The sequence below is a fragment of the Syngnathus leptorhynchus genome, chromosome 19 (genome assembly GCF_054491065.1).
Source record: "Syngnathus leptorhynchus isolate UIUO chromosome 19, UIUO_Slep, whole genome shotgun sequence".
NCBI classification, from domain to species: Eukaryota; Metazoa; Chordata; class Actinopteri; order Syngnathiformes; family Syngnathidae; genus Syngnathus; species Syngnathus leptorhynchus.
In genome coordinates, this window is record NC_141213.1 from 5998772 (window position 1) to 6021075 (window position 22304).

The 22304-nt window shown below is 40.9% G+C and overlaps 1 protein-coding gene across 2 annotated transcripts in view; it reads right to left on the reverse strand.

Annotated features, from left to right (window-relative positions):
- cntnap2a (contactin associated protein 2a) overlaps window positions 1–22304 on the reverse strand; it is a 134776-nt gene that overhangs the window by 6428 nt on the left and 106044 nt on the right. The window contains exons 16-24 of one of the 2 annotated variants that reach the window (XM_085939472.1): window positions 20787–20943; window positions 19880–20007; window positions 12841–13011; window positions 8352–8570; window positions 6846–6875; window positions 5197–5433; window positions 4148–4381; window positions 3919–4052; window positions 709–802 (exon numbers count right to left, since the gene is read on the reverse strand). In XM_085939472.1, the coding sequence (XP_085795598.1) occupies window positions 709–802; window positions 3919–4052; window positions 4148–4381; window positions 5197–5433; window positions 6846–6875; window positions 8352–8570; window positions 12841–13011; window positions 19880–20007; window positions 20787–20943 (1404 nt within the window). Of the gene's footprint in view, window positions 1–708; window positions 803–3918; window positions 4053–4147; window positions 4403–5184; window positions 5434–6845; window positions 6876–8351; window positions 8571–12840; window positions 13012–19879; window positions 20008–20786; window positions 20944–22304 lie in introns of both variants that reach the window. The other variant, XM_085939471.1, reaches the window with a different exon arrangement.

Genomic DNA, 22304 nt, shown 5'->3' on the forward strand with positions numbered 1-22304 from the left:
CATTGCCAACTACAACTAAATGGCCGAATGATGACAATTAAATCACTATTCTTAAACTGTCATTCGCATTTAAAACCAGAAAAATGCAGCCTTTATTTAAAAAATCTCACCATTCTTACTTGAGTAAATAATACAATACATACTAAGATTCCAAGTTATACTAAATACAATTCACAACACATTTTCACATTCGAATGATGATATGATTTCTGTTGTGATTTCTATTGTTGCACACAAAATTTGTTTGAATATGCAACGATGGAGGAGACATCACTCATTGTGTGCCCTCGCAAACAAAGCACCTCAAACATGATGAGTCTGATCAATAGTTTCTTTTGTCTAATGGGGCCTCAGTGCAAAATAGGATGAGAAGGAAGCAAATGAGCGTGCTGTTGTTTACAGCGCCTTGTTTCCTCTCATGCTTGTTGTTAGCCAAGCTCTCTTTTTCACGTGCTTTCTTCCTACATTTCCTGGCTAACTAATATAAAAGTAGCATCAAAGCACTTTGATGGACCATCTTAGATATGTTCAGCTACTGAAACCAACACAGTTTATGTGTTGCTATACTGTCCTCTAGTGGATTTATCTGTGAATGCAAAATGCTGTAGTAAATCCAGCCACCAGCATAACTAGTCAAAAGTCAGTTTTACATTTATATCCTGTTGCACAATCTCATAAGATTCAATACAATGCAATCTTTAAACTCACCATAAACCTTGCCCAAGAAGAGGGTCTTGACCAGGTTGAACTTGGTATCCGAGGCATCTGGGAGGGTGTGGCTGATGGCTGGGTAATGATCCAACTGAACCAGAGAGGGGGGAAAAAATGAATGTTATGGTTGTAGGGCCTCGTTTATTAAAATAAATAGATGCTCACACATGTCATTTTCAAAGTCTAGGCTTTTTTTTTCTCTCTCTTTTGAATGCACACAGAGCGCAGCAATATTTACATAAAGGCTCATCAGTAGAGAATGGATGCTGATGGAGGGAGGGGAATACAGCACTTTAATAATCCTGAAACATAATTAACTTGTTATTGCTGTTTCACTGAAGTTTCTAATTAGCTTAAAGGCCGCAGCCAGCCGCAATTGACGGGAATCATTTCGGGCCCACAAATTGCTTTGTGTGTGTGTATGTATGCTGCTCAAGACATAAAAGATCCCCCTCATCGCCCACTGCCCCTCCTCTCCACTTGCCGTCTTCTCTATGCTCGCCAGAGGACCGGGTGTGAGTTTCCACCAGGCTGCCGAATGCATACCAACAACGTCAGACGGATGAAAAATATGCCTTTTCTTACTTCTTGCTGTGACCCATTAGATAGTAGCCAAGCTAAATTCTCACAGAGGTGTGTGTATTATTACGCTCATACATCCCCAGATCATTTGACCACCGGTGGAGCATTGTGCGGGTTTTGTTTTCCAGGCTGAATGGAGGGCGGGATAATGAGGCAGGATTAAATTGTACGCAACTTATTTACTTTTATCTGAAAAAACAAATTGGCTGTACAGCCTTGCGTGGCTAGTCGAGGTCACAAAACCCCCAACAAAAAGGTCCACCGAGGGAAGCTGCAACCTCATTTAACCAAACTTTGTCAATGATGGCCACAATTACATGGAAGCTATTCTTTTATATTGCATCAATTAAGCGACACAATTCCCCCCTAAACACAGATGATGCTTTTAAACGTAAGTAAGGAACCTATTTAAGGTGGAGTTAGAAAACAAACAAACATCTGAATGTATTAACTATGAACGTGCACATTATTTGTTTCCCTAAATATAACTAAGGGACAGCAGTAGTTCCGTCACAGATACACCATTAGCATAGTTGGCTGTAAACAACGGAATATCATTAACACATGAACTGAATGATTGTTCAGATCGTGACATAAATAAAAAATTCTAGAGAGGCAGCAGTAAATATATGCAAAGCTATTCAGGTGGAAAGCAGTGAGATTAAACATGAGATTTCATTGCATTACATCAAATGCACAGCGGTAGGTAGGTACACTTGCACAATCAACTAATTTTGGACAAAAAAAAAAAAAAAGCTCTATCATCCACACAAAAACAAATTGAACATGTTTATAACCATGATTGGAAATAGTAACAGTCACAATCATAAAAATGACTGCTGAAGTAGGCTAACATGGTGAATGTGTTTACCTAATTTTGTGACTGATGAGTTAATAACATCTCACTGGGTACTTCCTCTCAAATTGATCAAATCTTGTTTTGATCTCATCTAAGCAGGTCTTAATGTCTGCAGCCTCAAGGAAACTCTCCAATTCTTTTTCCGCCAAGAGATTCTGTGTGATCAATTGGCAAACCTGCCAGCCTCACTCATCTGTTCAAGGCATCTTAAAAAAACACATAATAATAAAACCCTCACTCAGTATATCCTATGACCACTTGAGAGCAGCAGAGACACAAAACTGGCATCACCTTGAGAGAATATGAGGGTAGTGAAGCAGGAACATTTCCAGTCTTTGTCATATTTTACACTAGAAACATCATTTGGCACGCCACCAAACAAAAATGTCACAAAAATAATATACTCAAAAGAAATCTTGTCATCATTTCCACAAATGTACTTCCTCTGTGTGTAATCTGATATCTAAAGTTGGAATAATATTACACAGCACAGTGATTTGGCAATCACAGCTTTACATTTTATTCAAAACTAAATAATGAGACAGATTTAGAGAAGCAAGATATTCCCCATTTAAGATTCACATGAGGAGTGAAACAAGTACTTATATTTTCTACCTCCATTTTAGCACAAGTACTTCTACTTGAGCACATTTCTACATCTGGTATTTTTATCCATGTTGAAGTGTACCCCCTTGGGTGATCAGCAGCTGCAAGAATGATATTTTGTTAAAATTGCCCTCATGTCAAGAGGATTTCACTCAAGTGTTAATTAAAGGGAGAAAGATGATGCCACCGTAACTTGTTGTGTATGCCAAAGTTAGAGAAGCAAAAGACATGATCATTTCAAAATATATAAACTTGTGAAAATAACAATTATGGCCTTTGCCACTGAAGTAGATGCACGGATTTGCAACGCTATTAAATCAACACATGGCATCACGTGTCATCTCCATTCACCATCTCATGAGATTCAACACAGGAGCATCAATAATGAACTATTTACACGTAGAATGACGATGATGATGGTCAGCGAGCTATCAAACAATCGCAATTCTGGACACGACAACTGCTATGTTTAAAAAAACAAACAAAGTGACTTTTCCCAGGCAATTAATAAATATGCCCACACTCAGATCCTGGCAACACATCTGCTCACAATGTTCAAAGCATCTGACAGTTCCTGGATGAAATGTGTTGGCGCAACCTCCTTACTTGTACTTCACAGTTTGGATTTTAAATGGAGAGCCAATCAGAGTGATTCATTCTCACAACAGCACCCCCAACACGACTATTATGTAGATCAGTACCCCTTAGATCTGTATCAGTATTCCCTGACTGATTGAGACCGGTGTGACCGATTTATATACGAGCGGACACGTATTGACGCGCGCGCGCGCGCGCGCGCACACACACACACACACACACACACACACACACACACACACACACACACACACACACACACACACACACACACACACACACACACACACACACACACACACACACACACACACACACACACACACACACACACACACACACACACAAAGATCACAGCATTGCAATCTGTCTACTGGTAGTGGATTAAAAGTGGCAGAGGGCAAGCTGTGTCGTCTTGGCAGCAGACTCCCTGAGTGACTCGACTAAAAGCAACAGCACTGACAAAAGTGGCATGTTTTTATGTGCTTTGGTGTTCACATTTCTCAAGACTCGTATTCATCAGAAGCTGAAATAATGGCAAAGTGTGTTTGTACAATAGCTACCTGGATGGTGAGGCTTCTGTCAATGCGAGAGATATTGATACTATGTGGTTGTCCGTTGGCCAGGTTCCGCTGGTCCACGTTGATGGTAAATGGCTCCTTCAGACCTCCCAGGTTATAGCGGACCTCTAGAGAGCCTGTGGACACATGAGAATGTTGAGCTGGATTGCCACATACAGAAAAAAAAACCTAGTCATTGTTGTCCATATTATTTCATTAGGTTGGAGCTTACCGTTGTGCCTTAACAGCACGGCCATGTAGTCTTCGGTCTTGGAGCTGACATACATCAAAATGGCCGGTGCACTGGATGTGCTGAAACTAAACGTCACTTCCTCTTTTGTTGAGTTGACTTCTTGTAAAGTCAGGTGACTCGCGAGGACCTTAGAGTCCTTCATGGCTCCTGCTGCACCATCCGGGAGGAGGTTGTACCTGACCAGCGTCCCTGTCTCAAAGAAGCCTCCAACATCTGTGGAAGTTACCAAATGGCATTGTACAGTCCATCCACAAGCTGAATTAAAAAAAACCTATATGCACTGTTTCATTGTTCCACATAATTGTCGCTCAAATCTCAATTTTCCACTTGGGACACGGATGCAGGAGAGTAAAGAGAACCGGAGGAGGTGATGGGGAAGGATTAACAGAAGGGGATCAAGATTGGAGCAATAAAAGTGGAACAGATGCAGTCAGGGGAGAAAACAATAGTGCCAAAAGCAATGAGAAGAGGTGGGGAGCGGAAGAGTGACAGGAAAGAAGTGAACATGAGCACAAGAAAAAAAAGAAGACAAAGCATGAGATGAAGGAAAGATTGGATGGATGTTATGCACAAAGCGACATGCAAAAGGAGAGTTATCCCTTTTGTAAAAGCGCGCACACACACACACACACAAACACACACACTTATGTTTATCGCCATTCTTTAAGCCCCGAAATGCCTCATCGCTCGTGACAGAACTCATAGGAGGTCGTATATCACCAGACACTGTCACACACTTTTTTTTTTTCAACACACACACAAACAGCTTCCCTGTCGTGTTGTCACCATCCTGCCAAATCCACAGGAGGCGGGGGAGGGGAGGGGGGGGGCTTTAGGAAACAAATGAATTCGCATGTCGGGGAGCTCGTCAGACTGTGAGCGAGCACGGAAGCTCTGATGGCCATGTCAAACTTCTTTGTGGCGCATTTTCAGACAACTCGATTTGGGAGCTGCAACATCAGGTCGTTTCAGTCCTCAGAAAGAAGTCTCTAGGGGGATACAAAAATAGTGGCGCTGTTCTCGCTCACCTCTCGTGCAGAAAGGGCCGTCATAGGCAGTGGCGCTGCAGTCGCACAAGTAGCCGTTGTACTTCTCCACACACTTTCCCCCATTACGGCAATACATGCCGTAACTGGTACAATGACCTTGACAACCGGGCTTGACCCCGGGTGTCACCTTGGCCCTCTCATCCAGGTCAAGGGTGACGCCGTTCATCCGTAGAGCTCGAATGCAACCCAGGAAGCCTCGCTGACCCCCTGCGGCACCTGCGCACAAAGCAAAAGCGGTTAACGGGAACGCCAAAAGAAAAAAGTCACAGTCAGGGTCAGAGAAGTCATTTGGAAGGTAAAAAGGCTGTATTTTTTTTAATCGCTCTCCAAAAAACATTCCCATCTTTACGCCTGGAGGAATCACTGCTGCGATGTGAATCTCTCCAGCTGAGCTGCTGTTCTTGAAATAACCTTTCATTTTTCACTTAATTGGAAGAGCCTAATGAACGCAACGCAATGTCTTAATGAAACTTCCACTGGCGAGCATGAAGCCATGCATTCACAGGCGCTACTAGCTCCATACTTAAACAGTCCACGTCAACATCATTCTTAGCCTTGGGGCGTCCAAAGCCATTCATCCTTGTCCTTTTGGCCTTGTGCTGTTACTGTCTAACTGCTCATTAAAATGGACAGAGAATGGGCTTTAAGCTACTTTGATATGTGCCTTTAATGACTCGAGCAATAAAGGCAATCATAAAACGACACCCATAGGTATAGATTTCAAGTGCAATCGCAATAAACAGTCGCATTGCTCTACGGTTAACAAAAGCCGAGGGGCATTTTAGATATTAAAATCTCTCCGATGTATCTCTCCAATTACACAGAAGTGCTATTTGCTATTTGTATTCCTTTTGGGCAACACGTGGTGGCTCATTTAAAGATGCACGCTTACGTAAATGCATCCACATACACAGGTAAGCCACACGGGGACTGGACGATCATGTTGAGATTACTAATGTATTTTTATTTTTTTATTTTTTTTTATTTGATCATCATGTATTATTCATGTCGGGATGCAGCTGGGGCTTTTGTACTCTTCCTCGTCCATTTTCTGATTCCGCATTGGATTGCAACGCACACATACTCCAACACTTGTTAATTAATCTATTTTGTGCCACTGATTGGCTGGAGGCTTCCACCACCTGTTTACCTCATTTCAAACCTCGTCTTTGATTAAATGGACACAAGGCTCCGAGGCCAATGGAGAATAGTGGACACACGCGCAATTTGGAATGAGATGGACCTATTGGTTCAAAATACCAAATCTAAAGCTTCTATATAATCCACAGGAGATGTCATCTTAGACATTCTCATTTTGGCAACACAGGATTTGATAGATCTGTGGCTTCGCAGCAACGTATTGCCTCGTTAACGGAGACTTAATGGTTTTGGCTTGACGGATCTCTCCGTGAAAAATCTACAAGTGTACTGAAATGGGGTTTTGTAAATTCCTCACGTCAATGTTGGGAAGTGCAGCATGAATCAAAACAAGTACGGCATTCATTCTCACTAATGTTAACGGAGCAAAAGGCGATGAACTGCGGGGGAGATTTGACTTGGAACGTGCCATGATGTCTCTCACTCGGCGCGACTGATACGTTTTATTGCACTCGTTAAATGTTACCTACTGTCTTGGCAGGTTTGTGAAGCTGGTTTCCCTGAGATGGGATGTTGCACACATGCAGTGAGAAGCAGTGAGCAAAAAGTTGATCCGTTCAGGCAGAAATCAGGAAAAAACATTCAAACAGAAGATAGAGACGTGAGCATGCAAACATTTAAAACACACATTAATTGAGGGCGAGGCATCAAACAGATGATTAAATGAATGAAATGTGAGAATCCGAGTTATATGCATGTTTGAAGTGAATCGGGGAGCTAAAAGTTAACTGTGTGAAATAAATGACAGAAGGTCTAAACATTCACTTTCAAAGCCATTCAAGCAAATGAACCACTGTGCAGTAAACACTAAAGCAATCAAATGCTTGATGAGGAGCACATTGACTGAGAGGAAGAGAGATGGAGATGGCACTGGAACACAAAAATAGGCCTGGGATTTGTTTTGCTGTGAAATAACACAAACACATCAGTACACACTATATTTTCATTTCACTGAAGCTGTCCTTCCACTCACAGCCGGACAACTCGTACACGGGAAAATGAAGCGGCGTGAATGATGGCAGTTGAATTTACAATTTTCTAACACTGAATCAAATCGCAAAGAGCATTTCCCCCATGTCAAATTCTTTTCTTTTTTTTTTTTTTATGTCACTGATGCGCTCCAAGAGGCAAACTGGGACAAAGAAGGGTGAGGAGGTTATGAAAGTGGCAATTTGAGGAAATCATAGGGTTGAAGCTCAAGGTAGGGCGACTGATTGGAATTTGGAACAATCTCGTCGTCGCATAAGTTGCCTCGGCACATCATTTAGCTTTTTAGGACTGCCGTTTGGAAGTTTGCTCTCTCCACTATTAAATGACAAGGAAATAGGAAAGCACAGTGAGAAATCACAGAAAACAAAAAAAGGAAGAGAACAGATTAGGCTCATAATGAACCCAGCGTAGCTCTTTAACCAAATGTTTTACGAGTCAGTATTAAAATGAGGGATGATCTGTTCATGTCTCAGCGGCTCTCCTTTTATTTGATTTGAAAATAAACACGAGTCATAGCTTTAAAGCACAACGACGGTGACCTCACATGGTGAATTTCGTTGCAGAGCCCACACATTGCATTATTGGCCTTCTTTAAAAAGTCTTTAGCACTTGGGAATTCCCGAAGAAGCGTGTCCATGTGTGATTAAATACGGAACTCCAATGTGATTGAGAAAGCGGGATTAGCATTCAGATGAATTGGAGCCTATTAGAGAATTTTCATTGGACTAGGAAAAAAAGTATTAAACATTCAGATATTCCCACCCCCTTCTTGGAAAAAAAAAAAAAAGGTGTTTACCACTCGGACCATTACGGCAAATTTCCTATGCTGTCCCAAAGACTAAATGCAAGTTTGTACAAGTTGCTTGATTCTGAAATCCTAAAAATCAATCATTCACCTTCCCAAAAAATTGAAACCCCTTTAAAGATGAGATATTACCTTTTGAAGAACCTTAATTGGCCATAGTGCTGATGGTTGTTGGACTCACCCACATAAAGCTGGCTGAACAGTTCTAACCGCGTGTGCCCCTGGGCCGGCGCTGGCCGAGAGACACGGTAGGTCTGGTCCAGCAGGAGAACCGCCTCTTTGATGTTCCGCTCGGCCATGACGCGGTGCCACTGGTCGTCGTTGAGAGACGTGTCCGATTGCACACTTAACTCCACCGGCCCGTTCCCCACGTCGAAGGAAAACGAGAGCACTCGGGGAGCTGTGTGAAGGGAAGAAACAAAAGTCCCAGGTCAGGTTTGGGTGGGTCACTCAACAATAAAAGTAGGTACCACTTTCTAAAGGCCTCAGACGTCCTCTTTTTGCAGCAGTCATCTGTACAGGTAAATGTGCACTCAATTTCTAATCTAATGGCTCATTTATTTCCAAGCAATTCATTTGGCTAGTATAGATTTCTGCCCGGTGATACGTGACAGATGTGGACAAGCACTAATCTCACCGGCAAGGTCGATAGGTACCAGCGACTGTTGGCTTTTGCACGACATATATTCACGTCAGACTGACTGTGATTTTCTACTTCTATTTGCCATTGTGGAGCATTCATTGGCAAGATGGCAAGGCCGGCCGGCCGGGAGGAAGCAGACAAATGCATGAAGACAAATGACAGCCAGTGGAAATTAGCAGCAGAGGAAGACAGCAAAATTTAATAGAGCACGATGACCTTGTTTGGCTGCATGATTAATTTTCATAATGACTGAATTTGTGTGCATGTGTGTAATGGAGGGATTAAAGCCAATGGAGTGGCTTCCAACTACTTAACATTTCCACGGGAGGCGCTGTTTTATATTTGAAGAAATCCTGTGAATTCACCGTTTAAATCACTACTAACATGAATGGCAGCTCTCCTAATCTGGATTTCTGAGGCATGTTTTATCTTAAAAGGGGAACAATGCAGCAATGAGGATTTTATTTTTTTTGTTGCAGCTGCAAAGTCTATTCACAGTTGTGATATAAAAATCCAATTTAATACACTATTCACAATGTTAGGCATGTGACTTCTGAATAAAAATGGGCATATGGCAGAAGTACAGACAATGGGGAGCAACAATCCAAAAGACAAATGACCACTTGGCAGCACTTTACGTATATCTTTCTGCTTCATTATAAGTTAATTTGATTCGGGTATTAGAAAGGCTAATTGTGTTTTGTCGATAGGGGAAATAACTGTCTTATTTTTTTTGCAGTCGACACATTCCTTCCTTCCAAATTCTCTTTTCTTTTACAGCTCACTTGCATTCAATTAGCCAATCTTCTATTTGGATTATTTTTCAAGACAAATGATATCACATAGCTAAAATGAGAGCATTAACCTATGAGATAAATCTAAAAGAAAATAGACGGCTCAGTGACAAACAGCCGGGTGTTAAAGCAATGTGACGGCCTTTAGAAGAGCGATTTAATGATCCTTGTTGAACAGAGCAGGTCTGCAGGGCAGTGACGAACAGCATTTAAGCGTTGCAAAAGCCAGTCATGTGATCATCTCGATTTAATTGAGTGTGTAAAACGTTCGGCCTTGAGAAACCGCCACCTGATCGTCGTCTTTATCTTCTTGTGATTTCTCTATTCATCTTTGGATGCAAAATAAGAGCTAAGCGGAAAAAAACAATCAAACTAAGCTGGCACTGAGTGGGGGCACGGATCTCAGCCAAGGCTCAACAATCATAATTTGGATCAACACCAAATTGCACACCGTCAAATACACCCACCTCCTCCATATGCCTGCAATTTTTCATGACCGTGAAATTCAGCGGGAAATTGAGAAAAATGCAACTTATATAAACAGACAAATAAATATGGACTTTAAGGTCAATTTACACCAACATTGAAGGGTTCTTTCTCAGCCATTCCCTCTCCAAAGCTTTGGGAGAGTTTTTTTGTGCAACCCTGATGACAACCAAATCACATATATGACATATATAACTTTTGCACATTTTGTATTTAAATGTAAAACTCAAGGCCCGGGGGCCCAGATACGGCCCGCCAAATCATTTAATGTGGCCCGTAAAGACAATCTGTACATGGACTTCACGTGTCAAAATTAAAATTACAAATTGTCTTGAAAAATTAAAAAAAATAGAAAAAATACTAATTTTAAATCAATTTGCCCATACTGTATATAACATAAGGCATTGACAGTCATAATGGGCCTCCGAAGGAAACTCTGACTACGATGCAGCCCGTGAAAAAAACGAGTTTGACATCCCTCTGGAAGTGCCTTTCTCATTTGCCAGCTAAACTTGCCCTGTTCGAAAACTCTTGAATGCTCTTATTAGTTTCTGTTACTTCTCTGTCATGAAATTGGTGGCCACTAGAATTTCACACACTTCAAGGCTTGTGAGGTCTTCCCCCAACAGGGATATTCATACAATCTTACAATTCCCCAATCCAGTAGAGTATATTCCTCAGCTAAAATCCTGATCTGAAAATGACCAACAATGTTCACAACCGCAGGGGCAAGAAGTGTCCAGGAGTCTCAAATGGTGCATACATAGCCATGGAGATGCCCAGAGGTAAAATATTCCTGCACTTTAAGAGCCTTCCATACTGCCTCAAATCCTGTTAACAGCAAGGCGCACACAGTGAGTCTTCAGAGCAGCCTCTCAATTATGTCCATGCCTTCTTCTTTCTTGTGAGATTCAAAGAGAAATAGCAGCCATCTGACACCTTTGTGTCTACTGAGGTCACAGCAATGTGTGTGCACCTGAGAAATTTGAGCTCCTGTGCTGTCATAGTCATTTTATTCGGGTCTAATGCTGGTCATTTCATGCCCAGACTCGATTGCTTAAAATGTTTTTTTTTTCCACCTTGCAAGAGGGTAGAGATTGAGTGTGTTAATATGTGAGTAGGATGGTGAGTGGGTGAGTGCGTGAACACATACACATAGTTATTTTTTTTTGAGATTGCGTGTCCAACTGTGTGCGGTGTGGGGAAAAATGCAAGATGATAGCACAGCAGGGGAGAAAGAAATCAATGTTGTGGCGAGGGGGGGGGGGGGTGTCTAAGAGGGTGTCTAAGAGATGCTGGGGTTCTTTGACACCCAGGCAACACACCGTTTTCTCACAAGTCAGTCTTTGGGATTGTAGACACTTTCAGAAGACAAGTAACACACTCCTTGGCAAACATCTCAAAACTTTGACGTCCAGAATGAAATCAAGTCACATTTTTGTCCATCTGAAATGATTTTTCTGTTCCAGTGACTAAATAAAGGTAGACTTGGCAACAGCAGCGGGGCACGGTCAGCGTGACCCCTTTGACACCAACTCTTCAAATCCACTTTGAAGCACATACGCAGTTGTGCCAGGCATGATTAAATCGAAGAGAGGGATTTCAATTGCAGTTTTAACATTTAATCAGAGTGAAATCCAGTGTTGCCAAACACATCGGAATTGCAGCTGCGGGAAAAGGATCATGGTAACCTTCTGCATGACATGTAAAGAGACTCCGAAAGGGGACATTGGACAGATGTCTCATTATTTAGTAGCCATCAATAATGCTCCCATTTACTTCAAACATCTGTCGGCGTTGTCTCTAAAATATTTAAGGACAGTTTTTTAGTGAGAAAGCATCAGATTTTTCTCTTTTTTAGTTGATCTGAAGCACTTTAAATGCAGACAGGCATGTGCCTACTCGTATTTAACGAGAGTTGAAATAATAATAATAATCATAATTTTATTTATAATGGCCTTTTCATTGCAAGATCTCAAAGCGCTACAGGTAAAAATAAAATAAATAAATAAACAAGGCACACTGTTTTATTAAAGAAAAATATGTCAAAAATATACGTAGCTTGGCTTGAGCTCGGGAACGAATTAAAAAAAAAAAAAATCACTAGTCACAAGGTTGTGTCATTAGGGAGGTTGCTCCAGCTCAAAGCTCTTCTTGTCCAGGAACTATGGAATGGCCGTGGCATCGTAAGCAGGCATGTTGTGATGGTGAAACAGCCTCAAATTGTCCTGCCACAAGACTCATCACCTCCTCTTGCGCGCTGAAGAAAGCAAATGCCTTCAAATCTTTTTGTAGAAATGCCAATTGATTGCCAGGCACTCACTGAAAACTTGTAGAGCCTATTTTAGAATTTCCCCAACACATATTGTGGTGCTAGATTTCCACTACCAGAAACAAAAGATGTAGTGACACACTGACATAGAACCTTATTATTTTTGTGAGAGGGGAAGTTTTAACATAACTTGTGAAGTAGATTTCACCGTGTGTGAAAATACACACAATTACAGTGACAGGGGCTGTGTGGGCAAGTCCTCATCTCATGTGTGTCATCTATGTAGGAATATCTTTGAGAAGATGGCGTGCCTATTTGCTTTTTTTGTTTTGTTTTTTGTCTGTAAAATAAAGGAAAATAAAGCATCTGTGGATAACACCGATTGCATGAAGTAGAATTATAAAATGCAAAAAATGATTTTACATGCCATCACATACACCACAGGAGAAAAACGTGCGGAGGAATACTAACTTACATTTCAGCTCCAAACGTATGAAGTCTGTGTTGCCAAGGTTTTCCAGGAAGACCCCATATGGTGCGCTGGTCTTGAAATAGAATGAGATGTCAGCACTGGTCTCTCCTTGGAAGGTTGCAAAGTGAAGGTAGGATGATGGGGTGGTGAATGAAGCGGCGTTCCAGTAGTTGTCTGTAAAAAAAGATCACAGAGGAATAGATTTAGTAGACCACAATGATCTATTTCATGATAAATATATAAAGGTTTGATTTTAAATATCCATATATATAATTGACTTGATCTCTAAATGCTATCTAGCTCATATTATTCAAACGCAATTATGTCTCGTCTATTACTTGATGTGCCACAATAAAATGCTTCCATCATTAAAAAACTTTCTATGGAGAGATTTTAATGTAACTTCTCTGCAAGTTCAGTAAAACGTAATGAACAAATGATTATAATTTAAAAAAACAGCAGCACCATCAGATAATGTCTTTTCATTCCGATTGGGGAGTCGCGGCGGTGATGGGAGTTAAAGTCTGGCCCGACTTCTGATAACAACTTTTCTAATGACTTTTGATTGAAGCCGAAGAAGCGGCTGCTAATGAAGACAAAGTAGCTTCGTGCTAAACAGCTGCTGATGAATTATCAGACTGTGGTTGATGAAGTGACGCCACCGTCGCTGGATTCCTTCGCCTTGTCGTGGCTTTGTGTGCCGCTGATTGCTCATGGGGGATCTTGTGGAGGTGCTTCATAAAGGGAGAAGACATTTTCAAAGTATCCAAATTAAGAAGCCAATGTGGTGTCAACTGTGTTTGCATTATTGGAATGTAAAACACATTTTCATTGAGAAATAAGTATTGTCTCAAGATACGGAATATGAAGCTCAAGCATGTTTATGTAGGCATAAGGCAAGTTTCAAAAAGCAGAGCAAGCAGAGTTGTTGTCCCTGTGTGTTTGCCGCTTCACAGACTTTAGCTCTGTGCATCTGCATAAGAATGTGTGTTTGTGCCTCCTGAATCTTTGCGATAAGTGTTCCCGCATGACATAGCTTAGGTCTCCGTTATCCTGATTGCCTTGCATCCTGTCACCAGGGGCAAGGGCAGATAGCGGCTATGGATACACACGTGTACCATACAAACATGCGTGGCCACCTAATATTGCTATTTTTTTCGATTTTAAATTATAATACGGTCCTACAGGACTATGAGAATTAGTGCTGAGTGAATTCAGGCCACTGAAATAAATGTATGCTCACTATGATACACCCATTGACATATGAGTTCAGATTTTTTCAATCATTGATAAACTCAGAATGACTAAAATGTCCCCTCTCAACAGTTAAAAAAGAAAACAAATAATAATCATGGAGCCCAACTGAAAAAGACACACACTATTTTGGACCAAAGTCATCTTCCACAACGAATGAATTCTTCTGTACTGTTCATTGACAAAATCAAACCGCCAACACACATTAGCAGAGTGGAAAAAGTCAACGATAGCGTGATATTGATTTGTATGCTCTGCCTGAAACGTCAAACCGCCGGCCAAAAGGCTGACAGCGACATATAGGAGCAGGAAGGACACGAGGATAAAGAAGAACAGCCTGAGGCCGAGACACGCTTCAGGAGGAGGGAGAGAGACAACAAGAGGGGAAAAAAACCCTGGGAGGTTATGGAGAAACAGCTCAAAGGTGCAGGAAATTTGAGTGAGTGCAAACACAGTTGCAGCAGTGTAGCTTAGGTAGATGTTTCAACCATTAGGCTGATTTGTTTGCTACATTCATCACTAGTACTTTCACCTCGCTATAGTGATACATAAAAGCTTTTATGCATCCGAATGTCTTCTTTGAATGTGTGATACTTAAAGGCAAATATTGGCATTGCATTAGTAGAGTGGATTGAAAGTAAAAGAAATGAGAAAGTTTGTGGTCACTCTTACAAAACACATCACACGATTGAGCAGAAGTTTTGGAGCTTTCAGCAGTTTGTCCTTGATTTGGTAATCAATGTGGAAATATACTGTTGCTGCTAGAAACACTTTTTATTCCAGTAACACTAGTCACCCCCAAGATCTTGACTAAAATGGAACAATTTTTTGTCTTGTCAAGTTGTCATCTCGACAGAAAGTTGTTGTTATTCTTACAGGCCTTTTCACACTGCACTTAGTAATGCAATTAATCCCTGGTTGTCAAGGTAAAGGCAGCTGTACAAGCCATTCAAGTTCAAATAATATGACTTCTTTGTATTCTTCACATGGAAACACTGGGTCGGTTTGAGCGTGTTAAATAAACTAAATCTGCTGAAAATAAAGATAAGTGTGCCCCCCCCCTAAAAAATGGACTTCAAGGCTTATAGATATAAGCATTTACCGGCCTGAAAAACGCAATCTTTTCGAGTTGTTTGGTGAAGCTTCTAATCTAAACTCTTTTGTGCGTGAACATTTTTTCACGTTACATTTCAGCACACAAGAAAGCAGAGTGCCTTTCAGGGAAATTCGAATCAAGTCATAAGTGCTTTCTTTGACAAGCCATTTTATCTGTTTAATTGGTTCTCAAGGTGCATACAAGAAATTGCCCTTCTGTTTGTGCTGCCTCTTGTTCTCTATGTCTGCAGCACTGCTCAGCCAATGTAATGTAACCTTCATTTGGAGAAGAGGCAACTTTGGCTTTTATTTTGCTTCCCTTTTCAAAATCTATAATATCTCATGACTTGGCATTGAGCTTCAACTGACACTTTCATTTGGTTTATAATGAATTGGACAAATTAATAATTCAAAGGGCATATTGTGTTCTATGAAGTGATTCTACTGTTCTACTGTAGTGATTTTTCCTGCTCCTAGACCAGCATGATTTGGCAAGGAATAACATCAAACAAAATAGCATTATGTTCTCACACCAGCAGATGGTACGGATGACTGGTTTGACCTATTGAGTCATTAGAGTGAATATTTCCAAATACACAAACACATTAAAAATTGAAATTCATGGCGGCCATTAGGAGGTGTTCAGTGCAAATAATACAGCACAAACTTAATATGCAATTATGTTTGAATTTTTATTCAGTAGCTTGCAAAGATGATAGGGTGTTCACCTATCATCATATCATATTTGTATGAATACATGATGAACATGTATATCATTTTTGGTCAAAGAGGCCAGGTTTAAAGATCCCCCCCCCAAAAAAAAGACAGATTTACAGCTTTAAGCAAGCAATCCAGAGTATCAACTCAATAGGAAGTGGTGGGTGGAAGGGACAACCCATTGAAATAAACCAGGGGGATTATTTGGGCAAATACAAAACCTGACACAAATTGAGACCATCGGATATTTATCAAACTTTACAATATGAATCCCTTTACCCATCAAGACCTCAATGTAGGAGCTTACACAAACAATTTCCTTCCTTGTTATCAACAAACACAATAGCAACGAGCCCTTTTTGTTTGAATGAACATATTATCTATTCATTATTAGTTATTATCTGACTGTCTCATTTATGGTCTGCCACAAGCCACGCTTCACACTGCATGTGCATTCTATTATTATGACAGAATATTCACTCAATTATTTCCCACAAGCCATTTTCATGACCATCTATTAATATGAATTGTTGAACCTATTTTAACATAAGTAAATGTGACAAATTCCTCTCTGTCTTACTGATGGCGGCAGGGCAATGGCTTCCATTAATGCCAAAGCATGTACACACACTTGTTCTCGCATGTATTACAGACCTGACGGACAATCATGCACCAAAAGTTTCCTTCAAAAGACGTTCGTCATTCCCTTTGAAAGCCATAATCGTATGGCAGCCGAGCGTCACGCACAGTATGAGAGGCATCCATCACGTAACAAGTTGCTATTTAAAATGTGACATTTCTAATATATGTTTAATGGCTCCCATGTTCACATTTCTTGGTCAGCAATGCGATGGACATATCTCAAAGTCATTGTTATTTCCGAAGTTGAAACACTCTTGCTGGATAATAGAGTAAGACAAACTTGTGCTGGCCATACTGCCACGTACAAACACACACACACACACACACACACACACACACACACACACACACACACACACACACACACACACACACACACACACACACACACACACACACACACACACACACACACACACACACACACACACACACACACACACACACACACACACACACACGGGCGCAGATGTGATGTCATGGGTCATTTAATAATGGTTTGTTTGTATGGTGGCAGCTCCGTGATGATGAGACATTAGTAAGAGCACGGCCAGATTGTTGATGAGGGACTCATAATGAGTATGACACCAGTAAGGAGGCAGGCCAGGTGGTTTGTCATGTTCTGCATCCTGAACAGAATCAGGCCACTTCCTGTCGGCCATGCTGGGACTTTAAGCGGGCGCTATTTCATCATGCAACGCTTCAGTTGTTTTTTTAAATGTATCTCGGTGAGCGTTAAAAGGCTCATATCTACACTTGTGCCGAGCGTGGAGATTGCACAGGTCCGTTCCATCATTTGCTTTAGTGTGAAAAATGTGCAGTCGACAAGAAGATACACAAAGCATTATTATCATAATGATCAAGTTGCCTTGCACCAGAGATTAAATCCATGTTTGCTTTCCTTCTACTCAGGTTATTACTTTCCAGGACACCCGTGCTACTTTGTTACGTCAAACCGGGTTGCAAACATAACCTTTATCTTTATTGGATACCGTTTGCAAAATTCCGTTATGAATAAAAGATTAAATAGGGAAAAACACCAAACAGATGACGTGAGGGAAAAATAAGAACAAACATAGAATTGAAGGAATTTTTTCAGTTTCAGGCTTTTAAATGGGGAATTTAAAAAGTGCCGTTTTTGTCGATGGACATTTTTTTTCCCCCCGATATAAGCGTAAGTTTTAATCAAGGTGTGCCGACTTAGTCAACCTATTTCCATAGAAAATGGAAAATGAATTAATTTTGCATTAGATAGCTACTGTATCGACATGGAAAATCCTGCATGTGTTTTACAACTCATCCTTTGTGCCAGAGCATCTTTTCCATTATCGACTGTGAAGAGATCATCAAGCATGACTGATGTGATAGGCGAGTGTTGCAATTAATCAGCAGGACTGACACTCCGCAGGTAGGACCTCAACAAAGAGCACAAATGGTCAATCCTGCAGGGCAAAAGCTACCGAATCAGAGAGTGTCTTCCACTTGACCAAAAGCAGAGTGCATTGATTAGATGAACTTTGGGAGGGAAACAGCAAGAAGTAGAAGGCAAGCTTAAGATACAGGGAAAGACATGGATGATCAAGATCACAAAGATTTTATTCTTCCATGCATATATATGAATAAATCTGCTCATCTTCAGATCCATTCTCTCTCCCCCACAGAAGACCGTTTTCCGAAATAATATGCAAGTATGAGGACAAAGCTACTTAAACACTCAAATGCAGCAACTGCTATGCCTGATCAGCTTTGACTTGTTCCCTCTCCTGGTATTTTTAATTAAGAGCCAGTTAAACCAGTCACAGTAAAGCTTAATAGAGGCTTAACACTTTCCAAATGTTTCTAACAATGCTTCGACCGGCAGTCCATAGCCAAGTCATTCTAATAATGTGCTATTTCTATTACCATTAGAACAACTTGTCCTCTTCTTGAGGGTAATTACCATTACCATAGTACACAAACACAGCAATTTTGTAGAATCACTATGAATTAAAAATATATTTTCATCTAGCCATGGCATTGATGTATAGTGAAGGTAGAAAAGTGCCAATGCCAAAACAGCAATTAATTAGAACGTTCTTGGTGAGCAAACTTGATCAATAATTCTTTATCATGTCAATGATTTAAGTATTAATCTACAGTTCAGGATTCTTATTTTGAGTGCAAGTCATCTTTTCTTTTGTGTTTTTCCAGCATAACAGTCTTTCTAACATCTTGTTGGCAATTGTGTCATTTGTGCTTTAGTTCCAAACCAGCACAATAAAGATTTTGTTATTGTGTAGCATTGTGGAATTGGTCATGGGTCATGTAGGTAGTTGCCGTGCAAGTCAAGGTTATACTCCAAGAAGCGTGCCTTTCGTTTGTTACATATTCTTGACTATAAAAGAAACAAATTTGTTGCAGTGTGTTTTCCAATGTTATTCTGCCACTCCAAAAAGATATAAAAATAATTCAACTACAATCCAGCCTGTAATTCCGAATTTCAAAAAGGATCCACGAGAGCAATCATCCTAAAATGTATTCCTTTAAAGATCATGACCATTTCAAGTATGCCTTGTCTGGAAAATGTCTTCGACTTAACACCAAAACTAAGCTGCCATTTGCTAGCCTGCACCGTTAAAAGGCTTTGCACTCTGTCAACAGGAGAATTTTTAATAAGCCCGATAACAAGACTGGAGGTGTTCTTTTGATCTAACCTTTGCTGAACCTTTCACAAAAAGGTTACACCATCAGCCATGCCTCTGCAACCAGCTGAGAATTTTGGAAGAGATAGTCTTCTCAGCAGCTTGGCTCATTAACGCACATATTTCCCCTTAATTATGCCATTGCTCCTAATTTATCTTTATGCACTGAGATTGTATTTCATACCTGCGGCTAATCCACAGTGTGTTTTCGGTCTTCCTGACCAGGCCTCCTGTAAAGATGGAAGTTTCTTTTAAGATCTACTGATCATTATAAAGCAGTGAATGCAGGCTTTGAGCCACAGCGGCGACCTTTTAACATGCTTTGAAAGAACCTCCTCAGTGCTCACCATGAAGCTGACTTCATTTTTTTTCCCCTGTAGCTTCAACATATACACAGTGTTGACTTGATTTCAGGAAGAGTTTTCATTTTGAGTTCATGCAATAACCTTCGGCGGGTGCTTTGATTGTCGCTTGGTGTTTTTTTTAGTCATTCCACTTCTATGGATGCTGGGTGAAATAATAATAACTACATTAAATGTAATAAAAAAAAACACACGTTTTTTTTGGTGGCCATTGTGTTGCCTTGTGCATGAAATGTACTCCATAAATAAACCTGCAGGACTTTCTCACTATATATGGTAAGACTCACTCACCATCTCCCAGGCAGCGTAAGGGTCCAACAGTCAGCTTGGCCTCGGAACCAGCTCGGTTGGTGTCGCCCACTGCAACTTGGCTGACCGGCAGGTGTTCCTTATAAGTCAAGAGACCAGAATCTTCTCTCCTGGAGGACAAGGTCAAATTAGAATGAGTAAAGTACCAAATTAGTCAAATATGATCCAAAGCCAATTGGGTTAGTTTATGAATAATATCCATTAGATGGCAATAGAAAAATAAATAAAAAAAAAAGGACAGTAACTGGTGGACTGTGGTATCAGTGTTGTGTGTTTGAATACATTACGGGTAGTGACACTCATCATAATGCTTTTGAATTTAGACTACTACAATAGACAAACAACAGATACGCCAAAAAATGGCACTATAAGTCGCTGGAAATGAGATTCATGCATTCAGTGATGGCGTAAGCCGCTTGCAATACTCAGTAATGGAGTTTGTGATCATGAAACAAAATGTGTGCTTAATGGGCCCCTTGACCTTCACTATTTGAGTTTCAGAATTAATAAACTGTTTCAAAACTTCAGAAGGAAAAAAAAAAAGTTTTGTTCAGGATTTCTGAGGGTGACCTTTGTGAAGTAACACAAAGGGTGAAACCTAGACAAACAATTTAGAGGTTCCCGGACCAGAAACAGATTTGTTGATTTTTAATTTAGGGATGTCGTTAAAAAGGCTGTTCTCCAAATCTTGTTCCAAAGATTTCCAAATAATCTCTCACCCAAGATCAGGCAAAATCTCAAAACTAGCCAACAATTTTATTTACGTCAGGATGAATCTCAATATAGAGGATCCTTCATTTGATGGACTTGGCAACAAACGGTTTATTTAACTAGTGATGTGTTTCTGCATTAACCACACATGCACATTTAACAGTACAGTCCAACTTGCCATTGCGAATGGTCGGCGTCGCAGTTGCAGTCGTATTTGGGGTCGGTGCAGTTCCTGTTGATGCCGCAGGCACATTTCTGGATGCCGGGACCCGAGCCACCCCAATAGAAATGCTTCTCACTGCCCCGGCCCACCCACCATGTGTAGGGAGTTCCATCTGGGGAAAGAAAAAAAAAAAAACAATGTCATCAAATGGTGTTTGATAGGAGGGTGTCGTCGCTGAATCCTAGAATCACAGAAAAAGCCAATGAATGGACATCAGTGTTGTATCATAGCCTACCAAATTTTATGAAATACAACTACTACTTCTAATCCTCATTTTCACTCGAGTTGTAATCAAAATTTATTCCAGATTTCTCAATAGGACAATCTGAAACACAATACACAGGAGATAAACACACAAGAGTTCTGTAAAATAAACAGCACAAATTGAATGTATAATCTGATCCACTTTTGTTTCCTTTCCCTTGAACAGCCGACAAACATGCTAAATGTTCCCCAAGGAAATAATCTCTCGGGAAAGTAAAGCCTTGAGTGGAGTTGTCTTGGGACCCCCCAGGGCCCCGCCCAGCCACACACATATTATTATATTACGATGAATGTATCAAAGGCGGCTTGGTGGCGCACTGGGTAGCACGTCCGCCTCACAGTTAGGAGGGTGCGGGTTCGATTCCACCTCCGGCCCTCCCTGTGTGGAGTTTGCATGTTCTCCCCGGGCCCGCGTGGGTTTTCTCCGGGCACTCCGGTTTCCTCCCACATCCCAAAAACATGCTTGGTAGGCCGATTGAAGACTCTAATAATTGTCCCTAGGTATGAGTGCGAGTGCGGATGGTTGTTCGTCTCTGTGAGCCCTGCGATTGGCTGGCAACCGGTTCAGGGTGTCCCCCGCCTACTGCCCAATGACGGCTGGGATAGGCTCCAGCACGCCCGCGACCCCCGTGGGGACAAAGCGGTTCAGAAAATGGATGGATGAATGTATCAATTTATTCGCATGCGTTTTTTTTTTTTTAATCAACAAAAGGGCTCTGTTGTGTCACACTGTTAGGAAAGGAAGGTACTATATTACAAAAGCATATTTTTTAAGTAATCTAGCCATAAAAAAAAAAATATTGCATCCAGACACTTGTGTCAGTTGTAACCTCCCCCATGTGGACTCATTAAAATATTTTCGCAGTGAGGATTCCTTGGTAGGGTGTCTACGGCTGGCCCTACGGGGGCTTTTTCTCTTATATAATCAAAATATATCACAGCACGAGTCCAATTTTCAAAAACTGACCTCACGAGTCAAAGCATTTTACATCAGCAAATAAGGATTAAAAAAATCATGGCCGTATCACTTCACGCGTAATAGTAAAGTCAGTTTAACCCCAACATTTTGTCTTGGAAACACAAATGTTTTGTCCTGAGAAGTGCTTTTTTATCACAACTCAAATATACAGTCAAGTCAATCTCATGGGCTTAGAATAAAAGGAGCAAAAAAAAATCTCCAACATCCCCAGAAACACAAACAATTTCAGT